The sequence below is a fragment of the Motacilla alba genome, chromosome 10 (genome assembly GCF_015832195.1).
Source record: "Motacilla alba alba isolate MOTALB_02 chromosome 10, Motacilla_alba_V1.0_pri, whole genome shotgun sequence".
NCBI classification, from domain to species: domain Eukaryota; kingdom Metazoa; phylum Chordata; class Aves; order Passeriformes; family Motacillidae; genus Motacilla; species Motacilla alba.
In genome coordinates, this window is record NC_052025.1 from 9,048,067 (window position 1) to 9,075,830 (window position 27,764).

Below are 27,764 nucleotides of genomic sequence, written 5' to 3' on the forward strand. Positions count from 1 at the left end.
CCCGGGGAGCGGATCCGCCACGCCCGGCTCCGCCGCCCCTCCCGGCCGGCACCGCCTCCCGCCCCGCCCCGGAAAGGGCCGCCCGGGCCCGGCTCTTCCGGGGGCGGTGGGTCCGGCATGAGCGACGTGGTGGAGCGGACGCTGAGCGCCCTGCCCGGGCTGCTGGGGCAGCACGACCCGGGGGCCGGCCCGGGTGGTGCCGGCGGCCCCGGCAGGGTATCGGCCTCCTCCCGGCTCGGGAGCCTCATCCGGAGCATCACGGCGCTCACCTCCAAGCACGTACGGGCTGCGGGGCCGGGCTCCTCTCCCTTCCCGCTCCGGGGGAGCTGGCGCGGCGCGGCGCGGCGCGGGGCCGGGCTGGGCTGGGGGCCCCGGGCGCGGCGTCTCCCCTGGACCACGATAAAGCCCCCGATGAACTGGCCGTGTTTGTGCATGGCCGCGTTCTGCTGCTCTGGGGCACGGGCTGGGCAAGCACGGCCGCTGTGCTGGCGGCGAGCCGCCCCGGAGAGAGGGACACGCTGCCTTCAGAGAGTGTGGGGCAGGGCTGAGTTACCCTGTCTCCTCTGGTTCTTCTTTCACATGTTGCCTGTGAAATCTATGCGAGGTTAAAACAAGTTTAATTTTTCTAGGAAGAAGAAAAATTAATCCAGCAGGAGCTAACCAGTTTGAAAGCAACAGTTTCAGCCCCCACCACAACACTTGTAAGTTCTGTTAGTGGCTGCAGGCTGTGGAAGAGCACACCGAAGGTGAAGGACAGTGTTCTCACTCTTTATGACAGATGGATGCACAGGTCATCTGCATTATAGCTATTTAAGCATCAGCATTAAAAAGTACCAATACATATGGGTTTGCAGCATGGTTAAAACAGTGAGAACACTGTGATTGTGATGGATGTCAATAAAGTGTAACCATATGACCCTACTGTCACTCTGTAGTTTCTGAAGTAATGCAGACAACAAAGCTAGGTGAGGAGTTATCAAATAACGCTCTTTGCAGGCTGACATTGTTCTTACAATTAGTTTGTGCTTTTTAAGAAGCTGTGCTTTGTTGTATGCACTGTTGTCATGTCTGAGTTTCAGGAGATGATGTATTCTACTTTGAATTAGTTAATACATGTCAGTCCCATGAGTGAGGATTTTTGAAAGGAAAAACAAAATTTTGTCTTGCATGTAGTGAGAAACTATCCTAAGTCAGGGTAGTAATTGGTAAAAAATAGTAGTGTGATCATCATAATGCTTCAGGTAATGATTTTTTATGTCACCATAGTTAATCTACTGTTGATCACATGCATACTAATAAAAATAAGAACTTTTTTAGGGGTAGAATAGGGGGAGTTCTGCCTTTTCAGCAGAAATATAACACTGCTTTGCAGAAGAAGTTCATGGCAAAGAAAAAATTATGAATACTGAGGTTTTAGAAAACACGTGAACTCACGTGTTTCTATGAGATAAAGTTCTCTGTTTCAGAGCATAAAACATGTCTGACTTAAAATTTTCAATAAGTTCTTTCTGGTATTTCAGAGACTGATGAAAGAATGCATGGTGAGACTCATCTATTGTGAAATGCTGGGCTACGAGTCTTCCTTTGGATACATCCACGCAATCAAACTTGCCCAGCAAGGGAATCTTCTGGAGAAGAGAGTTGGTATGTGCATGAAGCTGTAGCCTTTGTAATGTTCTCAAACTCCCAGTTTTAAAGTTTTTCATGATTTATAATTCATGTCAAATACAACCTACTTAAAATGTTCTCAATTTTCTTGGTCTTGTTTTGTGGTACTTTTTGAAATTATCTGAATCGTTAGCTTGTGAGGTGCTCTGTGTGTGCTTGCAGCACAGAAGACAGGGACGTGAATTTATTTTGAATCATCAGTTCTGTCATTGTTTTGAATTGTGACACCAGTAAACAAATAATTTAAGAGAATATTTGTTAAACACATCAAGCAGAAAATCAATTTCTGTCAGGATCTGGTTTCTTTTTCAAGTGCTCGTGCAAGATGATTCTGTCAGGCAAATATTTTCTGTTTTGGTGCTTGTAGGATTTTTTTTCCTTATTTTAGAAAGAGTTGTAGGGAATGAGGCAAATAGGGAGGCCCTTACAGCATAGAGGCAGGAGTTCCCAAAGAAATCTTGAAGGATGGTTCAGATTTCTTTGAAATTTCATGGCATTGATTTCCTTTCCTGCCCGTGTGGCTATAAACTTGTTTCCAATAGGTGTAGTTTGAAGTATCTGTCAGCCTGTGTCATCCAGAGAATTTTCCTTGCTGATTCAGCTGCCTAGTGAAAACATTTCTTCTTTGCAGAGAAAATGGTTTAACTCCAAGCAATACCATGTCTGCATGCACAGAAGGAAGGCAGTGTGTCTTGTGGGATATGCTTGTTTGATAGTCTTTGTTTGACTTTTATCTGGATCATACACTCAGGTGTTGGCGTTTCTGAGAGAATCCATTACAAGTGATGAGTTAAAGTAGCTTTTCCTTGAGTAATGAAAGTCACAGTGGATGAAATGAAAGTATACAGATGCTCTGGTAGGGATTACAAAATTTTGTCTTCACCAAACCTGGAAAGGCAAATGATAAGCTGTTTTGAAGAAAACTTTGACTTCTGTAAGTGTCGAGAGCCAGTGTGTCTTGTTATTAATCAGATGGAGACCTTTCCTTACTAGGGCTCTTTTTGAGAAAGGTTTGGTGGAGCAGCACTTTTTTGGTTTTATTTTTAATGTAGATTGCTTAAAGTTCTCTGGACACAAAGTGCCCTTAAGCTTTGATCTGATAAAAGAATATTATCAAGAGAGTGTGTGTTTTGGTTTCTTTTTTTGTTATTTTGCAATTATATGTGATACGTGAGGGTAATCTTCTCAGTTCTTGGTCAGTATACCAGGGTTTGTATTGAGGAATTGTCAGGTGAGCTGGTCAAGATGGGTGACTCCTTTACCCAGTGTGAGCCTCGATTCAAGAGAGTGAGCTCTCCCTGTGTGTATGTGCTGAGCTGATCATGGCCGTGATCGTAAGCAGATAGATCAATCTGATAGCCCAGCCAGTACAGTTATTTATTCTCAAGTTGTTAATTTCGATCCCCAAGCCATGTACGAACCAAGATTTCTCTAAAATCTCTCTCTGAAGTACAGTTCTTGCTATAAGTTGTAGCATACTGTCCCTACCCCTCACTTAAGTCCCTTAGTTTAAAAGCAGAGAGAGGCCTTGGAGAAAAAACCCAAGTTGCTGGCACATTTCTTTTCCTGCGTTCTGGAATGGTTTCCTCATTGTTAGAAAATAACATAGAAGTTCTTGGCATAGGATGCTGGATTTACTTTTATATATTCCAAGTTGAATATAAAATTCCTTTGAAGAGTAATTTTATTATTTGGAAAAAAAAAATAACAGCTATGAGGAAGTGCACGCATGTTGTGTAGTCTAAACGTAATAGACTTTTCCCTGTGCAGAGCAGACATTAATTTTCCAGGAAGTGATTTATAATAGAATGGTGCTTTTGACTGTTCTTTAGCTGTAAAAGTATTGTAATATCTCTTATTTCTCACAACTTAGGAATTCTTAGCTGTCATTTGTTGAGCTTTACTGCAACTTAAATGTAACTGATTTGCCTGGAAAAAGAGAGTCTTGACATTTAAAACAGGAGCAACTGTTATCCAGCAGGGGATTTTTGTTGGGTTTTTTTTAACTGTTTGAGTTAACTCTTCTTGTGTTATGGACAGTCTTAAAGTTTCTGTCATAAAGTTGCTTATTGCTTGAAAACAGTAATGAAGTCTGCTTTCTTTTATAGGTTACTTGGCAGTTTCTCTATTTCTACATGAAAATCATGAACTGCTGCTTCTACTTGTGAACACAGTTGTGAAGGTATAGAGCTTTTGTAAAAGAAAAAAGAAAACCTTATAGGAGAGGCTGTTTCCATGTGCCACATGAGCCAGTGGGGAAGAACACCTGGTTAAACAGAGAGCTTTGGCTGCAGCTTGGTGGGGCGGGGGCTATGGGGTGAAAAACTTGAACCAATTCTTCCCATTTTGTCACACAACATCTAATTACTTTGATTAGCAAAGACAGACTGAAATGGCTTTCCCTGCCTTTTTAATTTGATCTTGATGTTCTTGCTCTTGAAGCCATATTTTAAAAGTTCTTTCAGAGGAGATATGCCATAAACTTTGCTTTATAAATGTACCAATTATATACATTCTCAACTCCAGGAGGAGCCATGCATGCATATTGCAATGTTAGCTTTGGCCTGTAGCTGATGGCAAGTGTCTGTTGCCTTCTCTGAGCTTATCTCATGAGTTCGACAGAAAATGGAAATACATTTTGGAGTGCCGCTGAAAATCTATTACTGATATCTTACATGGGGCGATTATGACTTATTGTAACTCTTTCTGTGTAATATTTACTTTTTTACTGCAGTAGGCCAAATTCCCAGAAATTACAGATTGAAAATGATGGTTGTTTTGTTACTGTGATTGAAAACTTTTTCATAATACTTAAAAATATGGCTGGAAACTCACAAAGAATCAAACCAAAATAAGGACTGAAACTTATCTGGGATAGATGAACCAAGCAAGTTATATCAGCTAGGGATCTCACACATTCAATTTGTTTTGAAAAGTAATTGTAGTCTTCATAAGTTCATCCATTGTTTTTTTTTTCTTTTTTTTGGTTTAAGGTTACAGTGAGCCATACCTATTATGATTGTATTTAGGACAGACTGAGATTTTTAGTTTTGTAGCATGTTACTTGTAATTTGTATTTGCTTCTTAGGAAGTAGGTAACTGGCAGTATTATTGAGCTTGCTCATTTTGTAAAATTCTTTTGGCTAAATCAAAAGCAGTAGAGACAGTACTATTGAATTCTGTGGGAAGTGACTAATCTCCCTGATCCAGACAAGGACTTGACATATTTTTGCAGTCATTTCAGTAAACAAAAATTGTTTGTAGCTCTGTGTGTTAATGTTGCACACGTTTAAAATAAGAATATAGTTCTGTAAGACAAGTGTGAGGAGCTGCCTGTTCCCTCTTCCTGTGGAGGAGAAGAGCCTGGTGAGCTCAGTGAGAGCTGGCTCCTCTAAATGTGAGCAGGATGCTGGCTGTGGGTGGGCTGTCTAGGTGGGGGTATGTCCAGCCTGCTTGTGAAAGGTTTGGGGGATGTCTGTGCAGAATTTGAAAGTCTAAGGAAAAATGTACTGTGTTTTATATAACAGGACTTGCAGAGCACTAATCTTGTCGAGGTGTGCATGGCATTAACTGTTGTCAGCCAGATCTTTCCAAGGGAGATGATTCCAGCTGTTCTGCCCCTAATAGAAGACAAGCTTCAGCATTCTAAGTAGGTATTCTTTACAGATTTTCCAATGGCCTTGTACAGCTGAATAACTTAATTTTGTAGGTAGTTTTAGTCTAAACTGGTGTTTCTTCTCTCAGTTGGTCAGTTGGTCTTTTCTAGTCATCACCTTTAGAAATGAATCTTCTGCTTGTGTTTTTTCTTGGATTCTTGTCTCATTTATTTACAGCTTGACTGAATATTGTATAGATAGCAAATTTTTACATAGCCAGTAATTGAATTTGTTTGCTGGAGTCCTTTTAACCAATATGCATGAAGAAGTGTTTGTTGAGTAGATGGGGAAACAGATCCAGATCCTTGAACTTCACTGATACTTTTTTCATAAAGCTCTTTAGAGAAACTGATAAAGGTGTATCTGTGGATACCCTTGATTTGTTTGAATTGTAGTTTACTATATCCCATAAAGAAAAGAAAATGCTGTAATTATTGATTCAAAAAGGAATTGCAGAATGAATTAATTCAGTAACTTCTAGCCATGTATTTTTTGGAGCTGCATGTATGACCACAGCAGATGAGTCGTGGCCTGTTTCATTGTTTATTTGGTGGACATTATTTTAAATCATCAATCTGACATCCATCCCTAGTAGACGTTAAAGCTGGCTTTGTCACTTCCTTGCTTCGGTGGTATTTGCAAAGTCATTTGTTACCAACATGTAAAACACAGGTTCTCATCTCTACGAATCATGATCTAGGGTCTGACAAGTTTTTTTGTAAAGTCAAGCACTTAAAGTACGCTTGTTTTGTTAAGTGTAAATCTCATTTCAGGGAAATTATCCGAAGAAAAGCTGTTCAAGCTTTATACAAATTCTATCTCATTGCTCCTAACCAAGTTCAGCACATCCATGATAAGTTCCGGAAGGCTCTATGCGACAGGGATGCTGGAGTCATGGCTGCTTCTTTGCATATTTATCTGCAAATGATCAAGGTAGGCAAAGAATTAGAAGCACAGCCGACTTTGGGAGATAATTTTTATGTTTTTTATTTTAAATACACAGTGTGCTCTACAAAGGTTTTGCAGAAGAAGCTCGCTTGTAGTAGTTAGAAAAGTTAATTTATGTAGTCATGTGTTACATTTGTTTCTGCCAGTCCACCATTTAGCTGGGCAGATCCACTTCTTCAGAGTCTGAATGCTCAGCGTTGCTGGGTCCTTAGCTAATGGATCTAAGTCCTACAGTGGGTTAAAGGAAAATTTCCTTGTAAATGTGTTACACCTGCTCCCTTTGCAAATGTGTGAGAAAAGAGCATAGGCTTGAAGTGAAGAGCATATGGGTGCTGAGGGTTGAGAGCAGAAGTCTGACTTAAAGAAATGATGCCATCAGTGTAGGTATTTTGATCATACTCAAGTTGTGGATTATTTTTACTTTTGAGTTGTTGTATTGAAATATTTGAGTTGAATTTTATTTTCATTATGTAGGAAAACTCATCTGGATACAAGGACTTGACTGGGAGTTTTGTAACCATCCTGAAGCAGGTGGTGGGAGGAAAGCTCTCTGCTGACTTCAACTATCACAGTGTGCCAGCACCATGGTTACAAATTCAGCTTTTAAGAATTTTGGGGCTGCTGGGAAAAGATGATCCAAGGTAACCAGATTTTTCTCTGTAATTAATAATTTCAAGTGCAGTAACAGCCTGCACCTCATAGACTGTAAAAGGCTTTCAGTGTTGAAATTCTTGCACATTTGTTTTTAACCAAGACAGTGAGTAGATTAATTTCTGCAAAAGTAGTTTCTTAGCTTCTGGATTGTAATTGATTGTTGTGGAATATGATTAAAATGTAATTTTACTGGGACTTCTATTACAATGTTACCAAATAACAGTGAAGAGTTGCAGTAAGCTATTTTATAAAAGTGCTGCCATTTTGTGAAGACCTAGTTGTCCGTGATCCTTTTCTTATTGACCTGTTTATTTATGCAAGCAGAAAGGGAAGTGTTTTTAATCTTGTAGTATGGTAAATGTTTATTTTAAAATCTTCAAGCCTCCTGTTAAATGCCATTTAGGATCATGTTATAGAGCTCTGCTATGTTACAGAGAATTTGTGGATATGAATAGTGTGTTACAGGTTTCAATAACAGCTTTAAACTGTTTGGCAAAATAAGACTACATGCTTATTAGTGGTGCAATTAATTGTAAATATTTTCTTACATAGGACAAGTGAATTGATGTATGATGTTCTAGATGAATCTTTAAGAAGAGCAGAGATTAATCATAATATTACATATGGTGGGTAAGGTTACTTTATGTAATTATCAATATTTGAAAAGATAGAAAATGAGTAATTGATTATGCTAAAATACTTACACATTACTTTTGAAAAATCTAATTATAGTCTTAACATTAATTGTATTCTGAAGTGTCCAAATAGTAAATAGTAGCACAAGTGATGCATTCCTGTACAGCATTAATTTTTCATCATTGAATTAAAACACATCTATATACAGGGAATTCTCTTCTGCTCAAAAGCCTTTATCCTGTGTTTGTATTGACCCTGCCCTTATATACACAAAGTCAGCTGCTTCATCAAAGCTTTTATTGAACATTGCTTAAGTTGAAATAAGCCATAAAAGAAAATCCTGCTGGTACATGTCTGTGTGGTAGAAATACTTTGATTTTTCTTCACTGCCCTGAGAAAGGCAATAGTGTGCAGGGACAGTGTCAGTTCTTTGCAGCTGTAGGGTTTCTCCTCTGAGCAGAGTTAATAAACACCTCCAGAGTTCAGCGACTGTGCTGCCTGTGAAAGGATGTCTTTGGCACACGTGTCTCAACTGAAAATTTCTAAAACGTAACAGAAGGTTCATTTTGGCAGAAGTTCATTGTCTTCTCAGTAGAGAAAGCTGGTTTTGTTGGTTCTACAAAGCAAAAGGAATAGTTGCACTGTTAACTTTTTTCCTACTAAAAAGTTGAGCAATTTATTTGTCTTTTTTCTTTGTCTTCTCCTCCCCAGGTCTGAATACCTCCCCAAAATCCCAGTTCTGATGCTCTAGAACCCTACTTTAAAGGCTGTTTTACTACTAAAAAAACCTACCACCCCAATTTTTTTATTGTTAAATAAAGCCCTGCAGATGTGCCAAAGTCCCTGTACTAATGGAATGGAAAGAAAATGGACACTTTCTTAAAACAACAGTGAGGGGTGAAACAAAAAAGGAACATGGCTCAAAGCTGTAGATGTCTAACACCTACATCATACATATGTTGTAAAGCATTGTGTAAGCCTCACTTCCATAAAAAGGGGAGCTTTGGGGAAGTATTCTTTTTTAGTAAATAATAAAGGAGGAAGCATCTGTCAGATGTTTAGAGTAGTCAGCTGATTGCTCCTGTTCTTTTAGGCAAGAACATACAAGTTATTGGGAGGTGTGTTGACTTTCAATACAGACTATTTGCACTTGCCAAGAGTTAAACATTAAATTTGTTTTGAGCACTTAAAGAGACAAAGTGGGCAGTTCGTTATGGTTTGTACAAGGACATAGAATTTATGTATGTAGTTTTTGTTCACCTATGGCAAGCATTTTATAAAACTGTAATTACTAATCCCAGACAAAAGAAAAATGTAATTCTGAGTGATTGCTCGCTCTTATAAAAAGCCAATGGTTAGGCATGTTTCTTACAGGCAGTTTTGTTGTGTGCTAGTCTGTCTGAGATTTAGTCTGTCATGGCTAAGGAAGAGAGGGGGTTGTCTATTGGACAGCTCAGTTAGTCACTGAATTACAAGAACAACATCATTTTAAGCCCTAATTAACTTGGGAGACTAACTTGCTCTGAATCTTTGCCCAAATTGTTGCCATAAAGGAGTAATTGCTTTTTGTGTATTGTTCAGTTTATTTCTACATTTTTCTCAAACAACTGTACAAAGCTGTTGGCTTTTTTCTGGTTTTGTTTCTATTTTTCATTGGTTCTTTTTTTTTTTTTTAAGAATGTTCTTGGGATGATTTTGGCTGTTGGTAGTAGCTAAGGGACGGTATGAGTTACCAAAAATAATTTGTCTCAAATCCTTTGTAGTTGCTTGTTGGCTTTCTGAAGACTGTCCCAGTCCAATGCCTTGAGCAGCTGTAGGAGACTTCAAGGTTGGAAGAATTTTAAGGACAAAAAGTTGTATGCAGGGGCTAATTAACACAAGTATGTACTAAAGGAGATAGACTTTTACCTGCTTTTCCTTATGTCAGATGGTACCCTCTTGTTAGATTCAGTGGGAGTGGGATAGCACTGCCAGTCCTTGAGGAACACTGAGCTTGTTTGTTTGTTTAAAATCTTGGATTATAGAAGTTTTCAATACACATTAATTATGTGTCTTCTCCTCCTGCAGCCATCTTGTTTGAATGTGTCCAAACAATTTATACAATTTATCCCAAATCGGAATTACTTGAAAAGGCTGCCAAGTGCATTGGAAAATTTGTTTTGTCACCCAAAATTAATTTGAAATACTTAGGTAAGGATGCTTGATTTCATTATGCTATCTTTAGTTTGGCCACAGTGGTAGCATTGCCTTACATCACTTGCCATGTCTTACATTCCAGGTTTAAAGGCTCTGACCTATGTTATCCAGCAGGATCCAAACCTGGCACTTCAGCACCAGATGACAATAATTGAATGTCTGGACCATCCAGATCCCATTATTAAAAGGGAGGTCAGTGAATTTCTAAATGTCAATAATTAAGTTAATGTTAAGGTGGGGGATAACATTTTTACACTACTCATTTTACAAAACTTATGTTTCCATAATTGTGAGAGAGCAGTTACAAACACTGTTAATGTGACAAGCTGTGTAGAGAAGCAGTGTATTTCATTTAAAAACAGTTGCTCAATTTGGTGTACTAAAGCTGCTGTTTTGCTGCTTCTTTTTTTGAGTAATCAGAACCAATTAATTTTTTTGTGCTTTCTCTTTCAGACATTAGAGCTTCTCTACAGGATTACAAATGGGCAGAATGTAATTGTCATAGTCCAGAAGATGCTTGACTACTTAAAAGAAAGCCAAGAAGAATATGCTATCATCAGCTTAGTTGGCAAAATAGCAGAACTAGCTGAGAAATATCCTTTTATTTTTCTGAACTAGCTGAGAAATATCCTTTTATTTTTCTGAAACTTTGAAGTCAGAGCTCAGGCACCTGTAGCATTGATACCTATCAAAGCATCTTTCATGATCTTGTGAAGTAGGAAATGTTAGAGCTGTGCTTCCCATCCTTTCAAATGCAAAGGAAGTATGCAAAAGAAAGCACATACAAAAATGACTGCAGTGTTTCTTGTGTTTCACTGAGAGAAACTAATTGCACACAAATTTTGACTTTGGAGTTTAGCATTAAAACCTTGTGTTTTAAATTCAGACTTTTGAAGGCTTATACTACTGCATAGAGAGACATGTCTCAGTGCTACGTGCAGTGCTGTTCTGTAATTGTGGGACTGATCTTCCCTGATAGAACTCTTCATTTGTGTATGGATTTTAAGAACAGCACACTTTGATAGAAATAAAGACAAGATTTTAAAAAAATGCCATAAAAGATGAAAGTAATTATTAGGGATTTGGTTTATGATGGTCATTACTTAGGTTAGACCTGCCACTGCCTGATTTCTCTGTGTTTTTGTCTTGAGTTGTAAGTTTTTGATAACAGAGAGCTGCCTTATCATCCTGTTTGTGCAGTGCTTGGCATGGAGTACTGTGCTAAAAAAAGCTCAGTTGTCCTGCAGTATGCAAAAACGAATGCAATAACTCTGAAATTTCTGTGCTGTTGAAAATTTCCATTCATTAACTGTGTGTTTTCAGGACTTGTCTGAGAGAAGGCAAAAGCCAACTTTCAAAGTTAGCAAAGGCTGACCAAAAATTAAATATATTAAAAAAACCAGCGAGGATTTATGTGGAGTGCTTCAAAATGTTTATGTGAAGTTGGTAAATCAGCAGCAAAGCACTGCTGAAAAGAACTGTTTTCTTATCATTGATCAAGTGATGCTGGGTAAACAAAAGATTATCTGGAAGCCTAGCACAGGACAAGTGTGAGCTTAAAATTGAGTAGGACAAATCTGGACATATTGTTCCTAATGTGTGAGGCCTGCATAAACTCAACTTTTTCAGCAGAGTAACTTCAGACTTTTCTAACTGATCACCAGTTTTCATGACTTTACAGGAAACATTTCCTAAAGGATACAGGAATATTTCCTATTTAGTTAGATGGAGCTGATACTTGCTCATTTGCTCAGCTGATATTTGCTCATCAGATCCCTAACTTACTGGGGAGATCACAATGGGCATTCCTCTGGAAATACACTAAAAAAGAAAGAAAAAGTTATGCCTTAGCATTTCATTCCTTAACATCTGGCCACATATGCCCCTAACAACGAGTGGTTCATCCAGACAATGAATGCTGTGTTCTCAGTTGGAGGTGACGTTGTGCATTCTGATATCCCAAACAACTTCCTGAGGCTGCTAGCTGAAGGTAACTCCCCACATGCTCTGAAGAATTAGACATGTTCCTTAATAATCTGGGTTTGTTTTCTTTTCTTAAAATGTACTTTGAAATATGTGGTAGGGTATGTTATTTGTGTTTCACAGAAACTGTGCTGTTTTCTGTCTAGGATTTGATGATGAAAAAGAAGATCATCAGCTGCGAATGTATGCAGTACAGTCTTATTTGGCATTACTTGAGGAGGAGGATAAATTGTATCCACAGAAATTCCTACAAGTTATGAGTTGGGTAAGGTAGACACAAGTCAGAATTCCATACACAGATTTGAGGAAGCTGTCAAAGGTGATAATGCTTTTAATAAATTTTTTATTAAACTTTAATTTTCAGTCACTTTTACTTGAAGTCAAGCTAACATGCTGAAATCTATTTTAGTGACCCCTTTGGTGACTGAGGGCTATTGACTTGTGGTTTGTGGAAAGGATGAAATCCTCCCTTTTATGCAAGTGACTGTTGGAATGGCTTAGCAGCCACCTGAATCTCTCTCACTGAATACTGAGAACCTTTCTGTCTCTTTCTGTCTTCATCCAAATTAGCCAGATGTGGTTGTGAAATGCTCTTGTCGCCCTGCAGATGTCTGGCCAGGTGCTGTGCTGGTCTTATCTGATACCTGGGGAAGCTTCAGCTCCCACCCCAGGAAGAGGCTGCAGTTTGAGGAGATGGTGGTTAGTCAGGGCCTAGTTATATTTAGCTTTCTTTTCAAGACACTTATTTGAATTTTAAAAAGCCAAAAGTTGGAGTCTGTTGAGGTGAACACAAAGGTCACTTCAACCCTTTTACATGTGAAACACAACATGGTAAAGAAATAACTTGGAACGTGTTTAAATAATAGTTTCTTGAATGTGAGGTGGATTTATTGTATTATTTTAATACTATATTCCAGTTTCAAAACTGAGAGCACTGCTCTAAATGCATATTTTGTCTGTTCCTTGTGCATAGGTGTTGGGAGAATATTTCAGTCTTGTTACAGATGTTGATCCAGAAGTTATTTTGACAAAGCTGCACAGCCTGATGAAGAAGACTTTTGTTACTTCTGAAACTAAAGCTTGGATAATGGCTGCAGTCACCAAGATAGCATCACACACTTCCTGCTCAAAAACAGTGGATGAACTAATCCAAGAACTCAGCAGCTCTCTGGATACATGCCTGAGACAATATGCCTTTGAATTGAAGCATCTGTGTGAAGACAAAGCACTGATGAAAAGCTTGCTTCCATTTGATGCTAGTTGCACTGACCTGGTGGTAAGACACATTCCACATTATTTTTCATGAACCTCCTTGTAGTCCAGGGGGATGAATATTTTGGTGAAAAGGTGTTTCCAAAATGAATGGTATTTGCAGTTCCTACTGGATGCAAGTCTGCTTGAAGTGAGTTTTTAGAAACACTCAGGCATATGGGATGAATCATAGTGTTCTGTACTGAAAGATAAAGAACCATGGTGTTTAGTTAAGTAAGCTGGAATAGCTTTTAGCAAAATTATCATTTCATACACTGGTTTATTTTTAGTTGTCTTTTGTTTTTTTCAAAGATGAGGTAGGCCTGCTTTAGTGATACAGTACTGCTTTTGAATTCTAAGGGTTTACCTCCTATTTAAAAACTACTGATTTTGGCCATGAAATTTCCCCAGTAAATGATGGAAAAGATTTTGTCTGTATAGCATCTTAACTGGTAGATATGGGACACGTGACATGAAGATCCTGACTGGCTGATAAGACACCATAATCTTCTGGTAACATCTGTCTCACATAGAGCAAATATTTTCATTGCCTTTTCATTCCTTTAAATTCTGTGTAGGTAGATGCTTCCTTATCTTTTCTGGATGGGTTTGTGGCTGAGGGACTTGGTCATGGTGCAGCACCATATAAGCCTCATCACCAGAGACAAGAGGAGAAACTTTCTCAGGAAAAAGGTGACAGTTTAGTGCATTTATTTAATACTGGTAAATTACCTGAGAAGTATTAACAATTGAAGTGTATAGTTAATTTATCTTTTTAAAATCATAGTATCTCAACGCAGCTCTTGTCTGTAGACAAGAGCTAAGTTCAACTTAGATTTTAGTTCCCCCCTTTGTCTGGCTAATGTATATAGATTGTTGTTCTGTAGGTGAGAAAGTCTTAACTGTAATCCTTGCTGATCTAGAGGATTTGAAATTTGTGGGGATTATTAAAGTGAAAACCTGAGAAGTCCAGCAGTACAGGGATATCTATTTTTCTGAAAATAGATTTCATTCTTAATTTTTTTTTATGCCTCCTTGTAATTTTAAAATTGTCTGTCTTGCAGCTCTGAATTTTGAACCTTATGGATTGTCCTTTGCTTCAAGTGTGTCCTCATCTGGTGTCACTGGCAGACAGTCCCCCACTGGTTTATCTTTTGGCTCTGATATATCTGGGAATAGTGCTGAGACGGGGCACAAAGAGTGAGTTAATTTGTGTTTGAAGTGAAGTACATTTAAGCTTCTGTTCTTGTCATTATCATGGGTCTTTGTTGCTTCATTGCACGGAACTAGAAAGAGTGCAGTTGAACTTGGAAACCTGTATCACATAAGAAGATCATCAGGTGAGGGCATCTGTGTAATAAGTAGGAAAACAGCCCATGTTTCAGAGTCTTCTGCCACTTTCTTCACAGACTGCAGTTGAGGTGATAGTTAATGCAGTAAAACTGGGGCAGGATTGCCTGATGATTACATTGTTTACTAATTTTTCTGCTGCCTTTCTTTTTCTAAAGATAAAAGTGAGGTTAAGGTTTGCAGTGTAAGATGCTCCTTTTATTTTTAGTGCACTACATATTAATTCCATATCCATAGTTTCATAGAAATTAAGATCTTCATTTATACTCTGCTAAACTGGTGTGCAGGAAACCTTTCCAGAATCTTTATATTTTACTGCTCACTCTTGTCTATCAAAGCACCAAACTAGTGAATAGTGTTTGAACGTTGGCGTGTTTTTATGAACATGTTCATATGGCTGATCCTGCTTTGTTTTGTTTGCCTTTTTAGGACAAACACTCTGAAACTTGAGGGGGTACGGAGGCTGTGGGGAAAAGAAGGTTACCTTCCAAAGAAAGAAAACAAAGGGAAAGAAAACGAGCCCCAAACAGTGCCTTGTGGCAGCTTATTAGCAGGACAGGTGGGGGAACCTCCTGCATTGCAGCCTGATCAAGGTGCCAGCCTGTCTGAGGAAGACAAAGAGAAGCAGCAGTTAGCATCAACTTTGTTCATTGGGCTGGGATCAAGTGCTGGTGTCAGCCTGGTAAGTGATTCTTTTGAGACTTAACAGTTTAAAGTTTACATATGGTCTTATTGAAAATTATAGATACTTGTATGCAAATGGAGATCAAATTAATGGTAAGACAACCCTACCCCCCCAAATCATTGAAAAACTATTGAGGATGGCTTTTGCAGTGTGATATTTTATTGAAACCTGAAACAGCTTGATGAAGCACCTCTGAAGCAAATCTGATTTGGTAACTGGAACTTTCCTCTGTTTACATGTTGTGCTCCAAGTTGTAGTGTTAATTTTCCTGAACAACTGTTCCTTGACCCAGCCTTGCAGAGCTGTCACCATTCATTTGGATGAATTTGACACCCTATGTCAAGACCATTTTAAATTTATGTATGGTAGTATGTGGAACATAAAATATTACCTAATAGTGAATTCTTTTAAGACTGGCCAACTCAAATCTTGGCACTTAGCACTGGTTAACCAGATACTACCTCTGCTTAGTCTTTAATAAGAGCTTTTAGTTAGTTAAGAGAATCTTGAGTCACTCTTGCATTATAAGCTAATTTAGTATTTTGTAAGAGATACAGCAAACCCCTGGATCCATTCAAATATTTGGAATCTGTTTGTATTTGTCATCTGTTTTGATTCCTTGGTCCTTCCTCATCTCCTCACTGCATGGTATTAACAGTAACACAGCTGGTTGCTAGAAAGTTTTCCACCCTTTTTTTTTTTCCTCTTTCCTATTCAGATGGGCAAAGCAGAGACAGCTACTCAGAAGTTCAAAAGGAAATCGAAGATAAATGAAACTCAACAGTTGAGTGAGGAGGCATCAGACTTCCAAAACAGTGCTGCTTCAGATTTTGGTCCCTTACTTGATACAGTACCTGTTAATGTGGAAGACTCTGAGGGAAGTATGCACACAAGGTTAAGGAAAGCCTCCCCTTGTTCTTCAGATATTGTAGAAGACAATTTAGCATTTGAAACACCTCAGTCCCTCAGAAAATCTGTGCTGGATGAGAGAATTTCAGCTAACAGGCTGTCACAGTCATCTTTGTTTGCTGATAGCAATATTGAAATTTTTCAGCCTTCTTCAAGTGCTCAATGTGAAAGTGCCAGTGAAACACCATTGGTCCCTTCCTTACCAGAAGAACTTGAAGGGCTTCCTCACTCTGAAGTAGTGAGACTTTGTCAGAGTGATGCCTTAGCTCTGCATTTATGTAAGGTGTGGACAGATGACTCTCTGTTGCTCATTGTTTTTGTTTCAAATAAAACCACTTCTGCACTTCATGCTGTGAACTTTGTGTTTGAAGAAACAGAACACTTTCAGGTAAGAAAATTTGTTTCCATTGTATTTTAAATTCACTTGGAACTTCTTGCTTTTTGCTTGCATTTAATTATGCAGTATTTGGTTTAATGAGATAGCCATGCCTTTTTCCAAAGTCTTTCCTTAAATCCTGTGGTACACTTGTTACACACAGCTTAAAAGGAGGTGAGAGAAATCTCACTGTAAACTTACTGTTAGTGGCTATAAAAGTTAGCCTCTCACTTGTTCAATTCACCTTGGTTTTGTTTGCCTCTGTGTAATGAATATATGAGATTTTTCCATTCTGAATGCAAAGACTAAACCAAATGCAAACCTCACTGGTCCTGCTTGGAGTGGTATGACTTGAGTTCACCTCACTGTGTAGATTTCTTCTGTCTGGGTATGGCTGTTGTGCTTGTGCATTCATTTCTATTTACCTGATAGGCAAACATGATGCTTTCCTGACACCAAATTTGTGTAAGCTTCTTTCAATTTTTTTTGTTTTTCACAAACAGTCATGGTTCACTCTCATGCATTTCGTTGAGATTGCAGAGGAGTTGATCAGTTTATTTTTTTACATTGGCTACATTAAGGATTTAAATATGATGGGTAAAGGCATGTTAGAGTCATAAATAAAACTTCATTTAAATATTTGAAAGATATTTAGGAGTTGCCAATTGATGGATCTATCCACAGATTTTGCTTAAAAGAAGCACAGAATTATTAAACAACTTAGCAAGTGATGACCGGATAAAAAGAATTAAGTGGATTGTTTCTTTTAGAATTGACTTAGTCAAGGAACTGCTAATTGGTTATGAAGTCCCTTTCCTTTCCATTTCTGACTTGAATCCAACTTGTCTTGGCATTGAAAGAGAGTGAGCATCTCTTGTCTAGATTTTTCTTGTAATTCACCTAAATTCCCACCCAGACCACCACCATTGATAGAATTTCTGTTACCAGTTTGTTTGGAGAGCCAGGGCCTGCTGAGTAATCTAGAAATCCTTCTTTTTATTAGGGATGTTTTCTCAACTTCTTGCTTTCAGTGTATAGCTTGAGGTACATTGTGATTCTGCTTGCTTGTATATTAGTTTATGTTGGGACGGATTGGAGCTGGGAGAAGCCAATTGTCAGAGATCAATTTCACTGGTGCTGTGTATCTCATAGAACGTTTGTAGGTGTTAGTGATTGATTTGTCCTTCATGAGGGCTGAGATATGGTAGCTCTGTTCACTTGTCAAATACTCCAAGAAAAATCAACAGAAATAAGAGGCACTTACACAGTTTTATAGCTGTATCTGAATCACTTGCACAACTTGACAGCAAGACTTACATTCTTTATTCTTTTTATGACATTATATAGATTTTGGAGAGTGCCACCTCCCAGTTTCCTGTAATTGAAGCTCAAAGTGTGGAACATTGCCAGAAATGCGTGAGGATGAACAAAGTCTGTACACAGGCACTTCTTCCTGGCTCTGTTAGTTACCAGTCAGAGATGGAAACTTGCCTTGAATTTTCAGTAACTTTATCATTGTTGGACTTCATCAGGTAAATAAAATAGGCTGCAGTTCTTAAAAACACTTGTATACAGCTTGGTATTATATAAGGGTAGGATGATTTGGGTATTGACTATGAAAATATAAGGCTTCACCTTGAGCAGCTAATTCAAATCTCAGATGGCTGGTAAAGACAATAAAGGGTTATTTTACACTTGCAAAAAAGGGGTAAAGTTCCATCAAGAAGTACAAATGCAGGGAGAATATTGACTGTAACTGTTTTTGAGGAGGCTAACAGAACAGAGAACAAAAGGACATGATGCTTTAAAATATGGCATAATGTAAACACATCAAGAGGAAACAACTGGTTTGAGTGCAGAAACCAGAGCACTGTATGAAAAGGTTGACAGCTTCTGCAGAGGAAGAAGAAAGCTCATTCTTTTCATTTTTGAACACTGCATTTATTTTAGGAGTAGGAAAAAGCAAGTGTCCTTTGTCCAACAGACTTTTATTTTGAAGTGAAATTTGAAAATTAATTTTTTAAAATTTAGAAATCTAAAGCAAGGCATAGAAACATTTTTTTACATGTTAAGCTGGAAAGAGGAGGGGTTTAGACTAATACATATTTATTTATTTTGTGCAGTATTGTCCAGTTGTGTCCATATACAGGGTTTTTTGAGACATACTCAGATTTATAAATATTATATATATAAATATTATTTTTATATATGATATATAATATATATATATATTATATATAATAAAAATTATTTGGCTAAGAAATGTGGTGAACTTCATTTTAGGCCAATGGAAATGACTACAGAAGACTTTGGGAAGCTGTGGTTGTCTCTTTCCAATGATGTGAAACAGAATATAAAAATGTCATCTTGCCAAGATTCCCTTTTAGCAGCCCTGGATACTCTGCAACAGAAGCTGAAACTCCACAGAGTTGATGTTATAGGTAAGTGAAAGTATACTGTGGGGCTGCTCTCAGGATAATTTGTCCCAGGAAAACAAATGCATGGAAGACAGTATCTTGCAGGTTAAGGGAGGGGATGTTTGGGAGCACGGTAAACAAGGGTGTCCCTTGGACTTTGTCTCACTCAGGGGTCTGTGGGAAGGTGATGTAAAGGTACAAGTGTTCAGCAAACAGTGGATTTTACAAAGGAGAAAACTTGCACTGTGAAGAGTTTTGGGTAGGACAAAAAGAATGAAGCTGTATGACAGATATGAGGTTAGGATTTTGGCATGATTTGTGGTGATGTGTTCCATGAGTTAGAGGTAAGAGTAGGGGAAAACAGTAGACATGGAGTGTGACAGATGCATTTTCTGTGAAGTCTGCTATAGCAGTTGTTGCTTGCTAATTGCTACTGCATTTTTTTCCTGTGGTCTCTCAGGTAATGAGGGAATCCTGGCCTGCCAGCTCCTTCCATCTGTGCCCTGTCTGCTGCACTGCCGTACCCACTCAGGGATGCTGGCCCTGTGGTTCAGATCCCCTTGTGCTGCTCTTCCAGATGGTTTGCTCTATCAGTGTCAGAGGGTGATGGAAGAATCCTGAGAACAATAGTGCCTGCCTTAATCTATTTGGTGTGTGAAAGCAAGTCAAAGATTTTTACAGTTGCACAGATAATTACCAAAGCTAAACTAAGATACTGCTTCTTCAAGTATTAAAAAAGTTTTCTTCCAGCTGGCAATGTCCAAGTGGACTTGTGGGGGAAAAATGGTGACCTAAATTACCCCTGCAAAAACATGCTCAGGACTGTACAGTACATTAAAGTATTGTTACCTGTGTAAGTGAAATGTATATTAATTTTGTTGTAAATGACTGAAAGTATTTATTTTTATTACACAGCTTTTATAGATGCCAACACTTGTTCTTCATGGCAACTACTTAAATATGATTTTGAAGAAAACATATTTCCATGATGAGGTCAGACTTGATCAGTTATTTAATTTTATTTTGATAATTTTTCTAAAGCTATTTTTAAGCACTCCTGGCAACAAGACCCATATTGGTGGTTATATAGAATAACTTATGTAGCAACAAATGCATGGTTTTAAAGCAGTTAAAAGATTCTCGGGGGCAAAACACTTCCCATGATCTTTGATGTTTACCATGGAAGGGATAACATCTAATTAGGCTTTTGATAGGAGTCAGGCATGTGAAATTGTTTGGAAGCACCTCCTGGGGGATTAGCTGAAGCCCTTCAGGTTAGTTCCTGTCTGCAGTTCTTCCTGCCCCAGATTTCAGACTCATTCCCTTTCCATAGGGAATGTGACAGTCACTGAGTATCTGTGCATGTCTAAGCTGAAGTTCCATGTGGATCAGCTCTGAGATGACTGAGCTGGGGGCACTTGGCTGTGGACATGTTGACTCCCTGACTGTTGGGTAGTGAACATGTTCATTGCTTTCCAGTCCACCCTATAAATTTAATCTGGCCAAAATCCCTGTGCATGGAAATTCGCAAGGGGAAAACTTCCATTTATTTTTACTTCTAATTATTTATAGCCTCGGTATGACTCATCAAAGGTCTGACTTGCAGAGATGTGGTTGTGTTGTGTGTGCATGCCTGGGAACTGCAGCAAGGCATGAGGGATTAAATCACAGCAGCAAATGTGGAAAATGTGTCTGAGCAGATTGTCTCCTCTTCCTGAAATAACCTCACTATCTTGAAAATCCAGCAATCTTAAATTATTTAGATGCTAAATGAAAAATAGTACTGGTTAGCATTTATAGCTGGTCATGTTTTCTATTTAAGCATCCAAGATTGTACACACAGTTCAGCCATGGTACAAAGGGATTCTGGGGTGGAGTTCCCTACTTCGTGTGTTTAATAGTAACAAGGAACCTCTCACATGTCAGCATTACTGATTCTCACCTGATAAGCACTGGTTGTAAAGGAAAATAAAGTATTCTTTTACTTTGCTGTTTAGGTAAACATTCATAAAATTGTTTTAAGAATGTTAATGTGCTGATAGCAATTTTTCTTTTAAGGCAAGCTACTTGTGTTATCACAAGTTTAATCATCCGAGCAAAGTTCCTTTTTTATTTTTGTTTCAGTACCCTCTTACTGAGGAATTTAAAGTGCACTGAACCTGTAAATATATTTAATGTTCTGCATACTTAAATGTTTACTTGGCACTTCAAGACAGTTTATATAAATGAAAACTGATTTATAGTGGAATAATTTCCAGCAGATGATTTCCCTGCTGGTAAATAAGACTTGTGTTATGCAATTTGACTTCTGTAATTATAGGAACTCTGATACAAATATCTGTTTGTGGCCTATGCATTTAAACCATTTCAGCAAGGAGATGTTCAATGTCCTGGTGTTTAAAGAACTGCAAAGACAACAATGCCTTCTGTTGTTAATGTAATGTTCTCTGTAACCTTTCTCACTGTATGAATAGTGTATGTTAAGGTGTCAGTGTTCTGATTCTAATTGCTTTATGGTATCATCACTTAAAGGAGTGTGCAGGGAACTGTACCTGTGTCAGTCATTGTTTTTGGATTGCCCAACAAATACTGTTCTGAATCTATCACCATATTTGCATTTCTTGCAGTTTAATAAAATTCAGTTTTATTAAATTCAGTTTGATACCTGTTAAATGTTCTTTTCCATCAGATGTAGCAGTGTTACTGGATATTAAGAACTAGTTTCTATTTTAATTGTTTCTCTTTGCATCTGAACAGTGAAACAGCACAGAAGTCTTGAATCCATTAATAATTTAAATGTCTTGTTTCTCAGTTGGAGGTATCAAAACAGTGAAGGACTACACTTTTTAAGCAGCATTGTGTGCCAGCTCACATTATCCAAACCTTTTTTTGGAATACTGCCAGAGCGTGAGTTTGTTTTTAGGCATCACAGGAGATTTCAGTGTCTCTTGTTATTCACGGCTGACAGGAATAGCATCTTTTTAAGTTCAGTGCAAGCATGAGCCATTGCTGTGGAGTTGGGAGCTTGGGCAGTGTGACATTGGCTGAGTTGAAGGTGGTTGCAGCCCTGAGCTGAGCCTCGAGGCTGTTTGGTGTAACAAAGCTGCTGCTGTGTACCAGGAGTCCTGGCTGAGCTGGGGAGCTCGGGCCCTGGAGAGCCTCCAGGGTTAACATGTCAGCATTTCAGTGCTGGCAATCCTTCTGATCTTGAGCCAGCATCCAGTTGTCTCAGAAACAGAGCTGCAGAAGTAACTCTACAAAGGAATGTTATTCCATCTAGCTCTGTATTGAAAAGTCTGTTGTATCCTCATCTTCCATAGTCAATTTCTTTTCTTTGTGCCTTGGTCGATCTTGAATGATGAAGCTGTTTTCCAGGAAGGGAGATAAGGTGCAGAGAAGCAGGCCAGAAGGAAGAGAGCGCATGAGCAGTTTGCATGAAGGATTTGGCTCAAGAGGCAGCCAGAGGCCAGTCAGTCTGTACTGACCGTGCTGAGCTGGCAGGTTAATGGGGACTGGACCAAACCCCTAGGTACCAGGAGGCCTCACTGTTCTACTGCTGTGTGCCCTGTGAGTTCTGGACATGTGGGAGTCAGCAGGAAAGTGATTGTATTGGATCCATATTTCAACTGTTCTGCCAGCTTCTACCTCCTTACTCCAAGTGTTTTCAGGTATTTTTACCAAAACAAACACTTTGGTAGGAAAACTGGAGGAAGTGCAACATGGCAGTTTGAGGCAGGATGTTTTCTTAGATACAGACTTAATCTGTTGGATTCTATTACCTCCTGCTAAGTATTCCCAAATCCTCCTCATTCTGTAAGGACCCAAAAGAGTAAATTTGTATAATGGATGGCAGGATCTTGAGGTTTTCCTGTACTTGCAAGTAGCTCATAAATGACATTGATGGTTTCTAAGTATTGGAAAAGTGTTTTCCTCTTGTGGAGTCCCACCAGTAGTTTTTCAGCATAAAAAGCTGTGTTATCTTTTTCTGTGTGGGTAAGACTGTGTGTGGTCTTTTTTTGGCATTGATTTATGTAAGAACAAATACAGACCTGCTTAAGTCATGCAGTTAAAACTTGCTTTTTGCATTTCTGTTGCTGTGGTGAAACTTAATTGTGCTTTATTTACTGCTTGGTTTTCTTCCGGGCCAGCTATTTATGTGCCTGTCTCTGAGAATATTTCTCTAGCACAAATCAGATCACATGCTCAGTATGATGTGCAGCTCTGTGGCACAGGCACCATTTCATTAACATGTCAGAAGTGGTCCCTCCCGTGAGAGTTTCTTAAACATTAACATTTTTGTCTTTATTATATAAAGTTGGCAGTGATGAAGCAAAGAATATTGTGTCCTGCCATGATATGATTCATAAAATTAACCTGACAGAAATGTTTTACCAGCAGGAAGGCTCAAAGCACCACTTAAGGAGATTGCTTTAAACTTTGATTTTAAGGTAGTTGTCAGTTTTCTCTTCGTGCCAGTATTTCACTGCTTTCAGTATAATTGCCATGTGAGCTGTTTGCAAATCCTGAGCTCTTTCAGCCAAAACAGTTTGCCTTTTCTGGGAATAAGGACAGGAGAATAAATGTTTCTTGTTAAAACATTGTGGTAGGTTCCAGCATCTCCATGTTTAGGACAGGGCTGTGAAATCTGTTAGGAATGTGTCTTCTATCTACCTTAAATCACATCAAGCTAAACGGGGCTGAATATATAATGGGAAACTTGCAAGAAGGTCCTTGAAAGAGTGAGATTTTGGCTTGTGGTACCTGCTCTTGTGCTGCTGACATGTGCTTGTGATACAATAGAGGTGGTAGGATAAATAAATCAACAAAAAGGGCAGTAATCACACATTTTTAATCCACAAATGTGATAATACATAATATATTTAAGGTGACCTGAACATTGCCCATATTTTAGCAATGTTTTTACATACCAAGCTACAAGTACAAAAGTAAACAATGAATATACAGGATATGCAAGTATGAGAAATACTTGAAAACATATCTTTCCTTAAGGCTACTCAGATTATTTTTTATTTAAAACAACAGATGTTCAGCTGGTGTGTTTAAAATACCAGAATCTTAATATTGATACTTGAAACACGCAAAAAGTCACAAGTACAGGATATCCCTTTCCTTTAGACATCTTGAATGTTGAATAATCTTTTTCTGGCCTTAAAAGAAGAACTCAAATTTGTTTGCCACAAATGAAACACACAAAATCTGACATGTGCACTGGGACAGGAGCATTGGATACAAGAAATACAGTTCAAAAGCATCAGTTGACAAGTACATGCCTGGAAGAAATGCAGGTAATGATGCATGTAAATATGGCTCTGCAATGGCTGAACTTGCAACCCCAGATGTTGCTGTTTCATTTCTGTGTTGCAAAGGAGTTGTCCATCTTCATTGCGACTAAATCTACTTTTAATGGTTAAAGGAAATATGTGGGGGAAATTTACACCATTAAAAACTCTTCTGCCAATGTCTTTCATTTTTACTGTGCTTCAAATGAGTTCTCCTGGGAACAGGTAAAATCCATCTAGGACAACCCAAGTGAGTATATGACCTGGGTGTGTGTATTCTCAACTGTATAAAGATATGACAGTCAAAACTGTTGTTGCAAGAGATAAGATATAGTTATTCTGGGGTGAGGAACAACAAAAGGATAATAAGAATTTTGAACAGTTTTCTATTAATACCATAGTATTCAAGAATTTATTTAAATGAGAAACATAATTTTTTTCTCATCCTAAAGTAATGAGTGATCAACCTGTAAGCTTCCCCTAGAGAGGAATGGCTTTCAAATATATTTTCTTGTCTTTGTCAACTTTCAGATACATGCACTCTCTATTATAGTATACATGATATGGAAGGAATTACCCCCAGATGATGGCACTGTCTGCTCACTGTGTCAGCTGAAAGGAGAGGGCTCCTGATACTGCAGTGTCAGGAGACAGAGATGAGTCTGGAGGATAAAATGGAGAGGACAAGGAGAGGAGAGATTTCTGAAATGTGTTTTTCACTCTGGATCAGTCTCCACCTACCCAGGTTCTGCCAGTGGCAGCCAGAGCATCCGCTCTGCTCCCACACTCCCTGTGTCCAACCACAACTGCACAAAACCCACTCTTTCTTGGCAAAATGTTTTCAGTTTGAAGTCATCGCTGTATTTTGTTTCAAAAAACCCTAGAAAATTCACTGAGATCATTCTGAACAAAAGCTCACTCCAGGAACTCACCAGAGTCACTAAGGCTGTTCTGTTTTGACAGCTGTGGATATGCTACACTTGGAGGCACTGCACGAATAGTGGATGGGGTTCCTTTGTATCCCACCTCTGATTTACTGTAGGCACAAATGTCATGGGTACATTAAACCAAGAGTATTATCTAGGCTGAATATTTTGAGGATCAGGGGTGTAAATGTTGGTGTCTCAGGCGTGCTGCTCCTCACAAGGGCAATTTCAAAATCTTCACAAAGAGTATTTTGTTCTGTCAGGCAGAACAGTAAGAGCAGCACAATCTTCAGTCTGAACTCACCTGCTGTTACCCAATAGACAAGCCCTGAGAGCAGGGGAACTGCTGTACTACTTTATCTGCCTTTGAGTTTGAACCACTGAGCTGCTTTTCAAATTAAAATGAAACCTCCTCTCTGTTGTTAGCAGGTATAAAAAGTAAACTGATGAAACTGTTGCTTCACAGAGCAGTTCTTTAGATTTTCTCCTGCTTGTAGGATTTGTTACTCTCTTATTAGATTTATATACCATGTAAAATCAGAGATGTTTTCTCATATTGATTCCTGATCGTTTTGAAAGGAGTGAACTTAATCCATTACAGCCCTACTTTCTGTCAAAGCCTTTTCAGTTAGCATGGAAATAATAAAAATATATGCACCAAGGGCCTTGGGGGTAAATTCCATGTATTGCTCTTGCCTTCATCTGTCTATTTTTACATAGCCATGCATCTGAGTTTACTTTCTGTTCACATGTTCAGCCTTGAACACAAAGCTAGCGAGATCACGGTGAATAGCAATCTGTGTCTGAACAATATAAATCAGCAGCCTTGTTCACTCTGCTCCTTGAAAAAGACTGAATTATCTGAACAAAGCATTAAAATTGATAGCTTTCTGATTTGAGTTTTCCACTTCATCACGAGCCTGGTGAGCACCTTCTGGGCCCTGCAGGGGATTGTAGTAAGACTGATGGGAAGGAAGCTTGCTTGCCTACCATGGCTTGGGAAGGGTGGCCAGTTCTAGAGAGAAGTTTTTGGTTGGTTTCTTGCCTTTGAGCGCAGTTTCAAAGAACCTTCTCATCAAGCAGTTTGTTGATGCCGTTGCAGATCTTTTTGAGGTAGGGCCGGCAATCCCCGTCCAGGCTGTACAGGGCAGACAGAAACTCCACATCTGCAAAGTGGTTGAAGACGTGGTTGATGCGCCCGTGGGAGCGCGCGGTCAGGTGCCGCCCTACGAGTTCGTGCACGAGCTCTTTGCACTCGTTCAGCAGTTCTGCCAGCACGTTCCTGTCAAAAGTGTATTCCACCTCGTAGAAGCTGACGATTGTCATGGCAGTTTGGTTCAGCTTCTTCCTGAACTTGTCTACGATCTCCAGCTCTTCCTGGTTGAACTGATTATTTCGATAGAGGATCCCGATTTTTATGGCCACTTTGATCAGGTCTTTCATGATTTTATGAGCTTCCTTTTTGTTTCTGGTGTGCTCCTTTGTTACTTTGTACAGCTCGTCAAAGATTTCACTGCTTGTGTCATCGATTAGCATGTTAGCCATGGTTTTGGTTGCCATTTTACTCAGGATCTTTTTCTGGGCTTGCAGTGCAAGATTCTTGGAGCTGAAATAATCGGGACCTGGTTGGAGAAAGAAAAAAATGGGGAAATGTTAATTTTATTTGGTGAATTATTTTTGCAATCAGTTAAGAAAAGTAGTATCTGCATGCTTCACCGAGACTTTGTATGTGTCACTGACCAGAAGAGTCACAACTGCAGGAACACTCCAGACACACTATTGCCAGGTATCCTTGGGGTTCCACACACCCATGTTTCAGGTCTTGCAGCCACTTTATTTTGCTTGCAAATAAAGAACAGAATATTCTGGCAGGGGATATATATGCTGATTCTGTGATAGTAATTTAATTTTGTAGTTCAGTATGAAAGCTTTCTTGGCAGAGAATCTGCTGAGATGTGGTGGTTGAAATAATACATGAAGTATCAGAGACAAGCAAAAAGATGTAGTGACAAGCAATATTTGAACCTTCAGAGTTACACTCTGGTCATTGGGAGGCACTGTTGTTCCATGGTAAGGCTAAGCAGATTCACAAGAATGCATTTGTTTTTCCTTAATCTGTAGTATCAATGCCTTGCCCTTTTGTTATCAATTTGCAAAATTATAGGATATGACTTTTATAAAATGTTGATGCCTCAGTGTATGCAGTTCCTGACAGACAAAAATATCTGAGCTATTTACTCTACATATATCAAACAAGTACTTTGTATTTTTTGTCTTTTACTCATATCTGCACATTTCACTCAGCAGAGCACCCAAACACATGGCTACTGCTGGGCTTTATCTCATGAATTTCTGTAATTCTTGGTCGAGATTAATTTAACCTTCCTTTGTTCTTCACATTAATGTTGTCTTCTAACCCATCTTCCATGGACAAAAGCAAAGGAAATATGGATATGAAATAATTGTCCAGGTTAATACTGGGGCAGCAGAGCCTCTGCTGGATCAAAGGGCACTTTATCACTGTAGCCAGGTGGTGAAGAGGGTGTGTATGTGGGGAGGACAGCCAGTGAGCTCTGAGTCATGGCAGAGCGGCCTCTTTGTTCCCAGACACCTTCCTTGCCTTTCCCTCCCATCTCCCCTCAGTCCTGCAGACAAGGTCCCCGTGTGTCCGTGCCAGCTGGGCACCTTGCTCTGCTCACCAGGACACCAGAGCATTGGCTTCTCCCAGGGGGATGGAGTTAACCACCTCCTTCACCAGCTGCTGGGAAATCAAACCACTAAGAGATTAAAAATGACAATAAAAATCAAA

The 27,764-nt window shown here is 39.0% G+C and overlaps 2 protein-coding genes across 3 annotated transcripts in view; one reads left to right on the plus strand and one right to left on the minus strand.

Moving 5' to 3' along the window:
- The first annotated feature begins 76 nt into the window (after positions 1–76).
- AP4E1 (adaptor related protein complex 4 subunit epsilon 1) lies at positions 77–23,757 on the plus strand. 2 transcript variants are annotated; one of them, XM_038146951.1, is made up of 21 exons: positions 77–279; positions 630–701; positions 1,521–1,644; positions 3,777–3,850; positions 5,196–5,317; positions 6,098–6,257; positions 6,747–6,913; positions 7,479–7,552; positions 9,630–9,752; positions 9,841–9,950; positions 10,212–10,351; positions 11,636–11,748; positions 11,888–12,006; positions 12,715–13,017; positions 13,571–13,685; positions 14,057–14,192; positions 14,772–15,024; positions 15,746–16,324; positions 17,660–17,844; positions 18,596–18,753; positions 19,190–23,757. In XM_038146951.1, the coding sequence occupies exons 1-21, from the start codon at positions 118–120 to the stop codon at positions 19,348–19,350; spliced, it is 3,450 nt and encodes a 1,149-aa protein (XP_038002879.1). In that variant the 5' UTR covers positions 77–117; the 3' UTR covers positions 19,351–23,757. The 2 variants fall into 2 exon arrangements, with proteins under 2 accessions (XP_038002879.1, XP_038002880.1); XM_038146952.1 differs by having other exon boundaries at positions 149–275.
- Positions 23,560–27,764, minus strand: part of TNFAIP8L3 (TNF alpha induced protein 8 like 3) — a 45,487-nt gene continuing 41,282 nt past the window's right edge. The window contains exon 2 of the mRNA XM_038146953.1: positions 23,560–26,577. Coding sequence (XP_038002881.1) covers positions 26,015–26,577 — 563 coding nt within the window. The 3' untranslated portion in view covers positions 23,560–26,014. The remainder of the gene's footprint in view (positions 26,578–27,764) is intronic.

Coding starts and splice junctions, on each gene's coding strand:
- AP4E1 (XM_038146951.1), top strand. CDS start 118: ATGAGCGACGTGGTGGAGCGGACGCTGAGCGCCCTGCCCGGGCTGCTG. Junction 6,914..7,478: donor CTGGGAAAAGATGATCCAAG/GTAACCAGATTT, acceptor TTTCTTACATAG/GACAAGTGAATTGATGTATG. Junction 18,754..19,189: donor CCACAGAGTTGATGTTATAG/GTAAGTGAAAGT, acceptor GTGGTCTCTCAG/GTAATGAGGGAATCCTGGCC.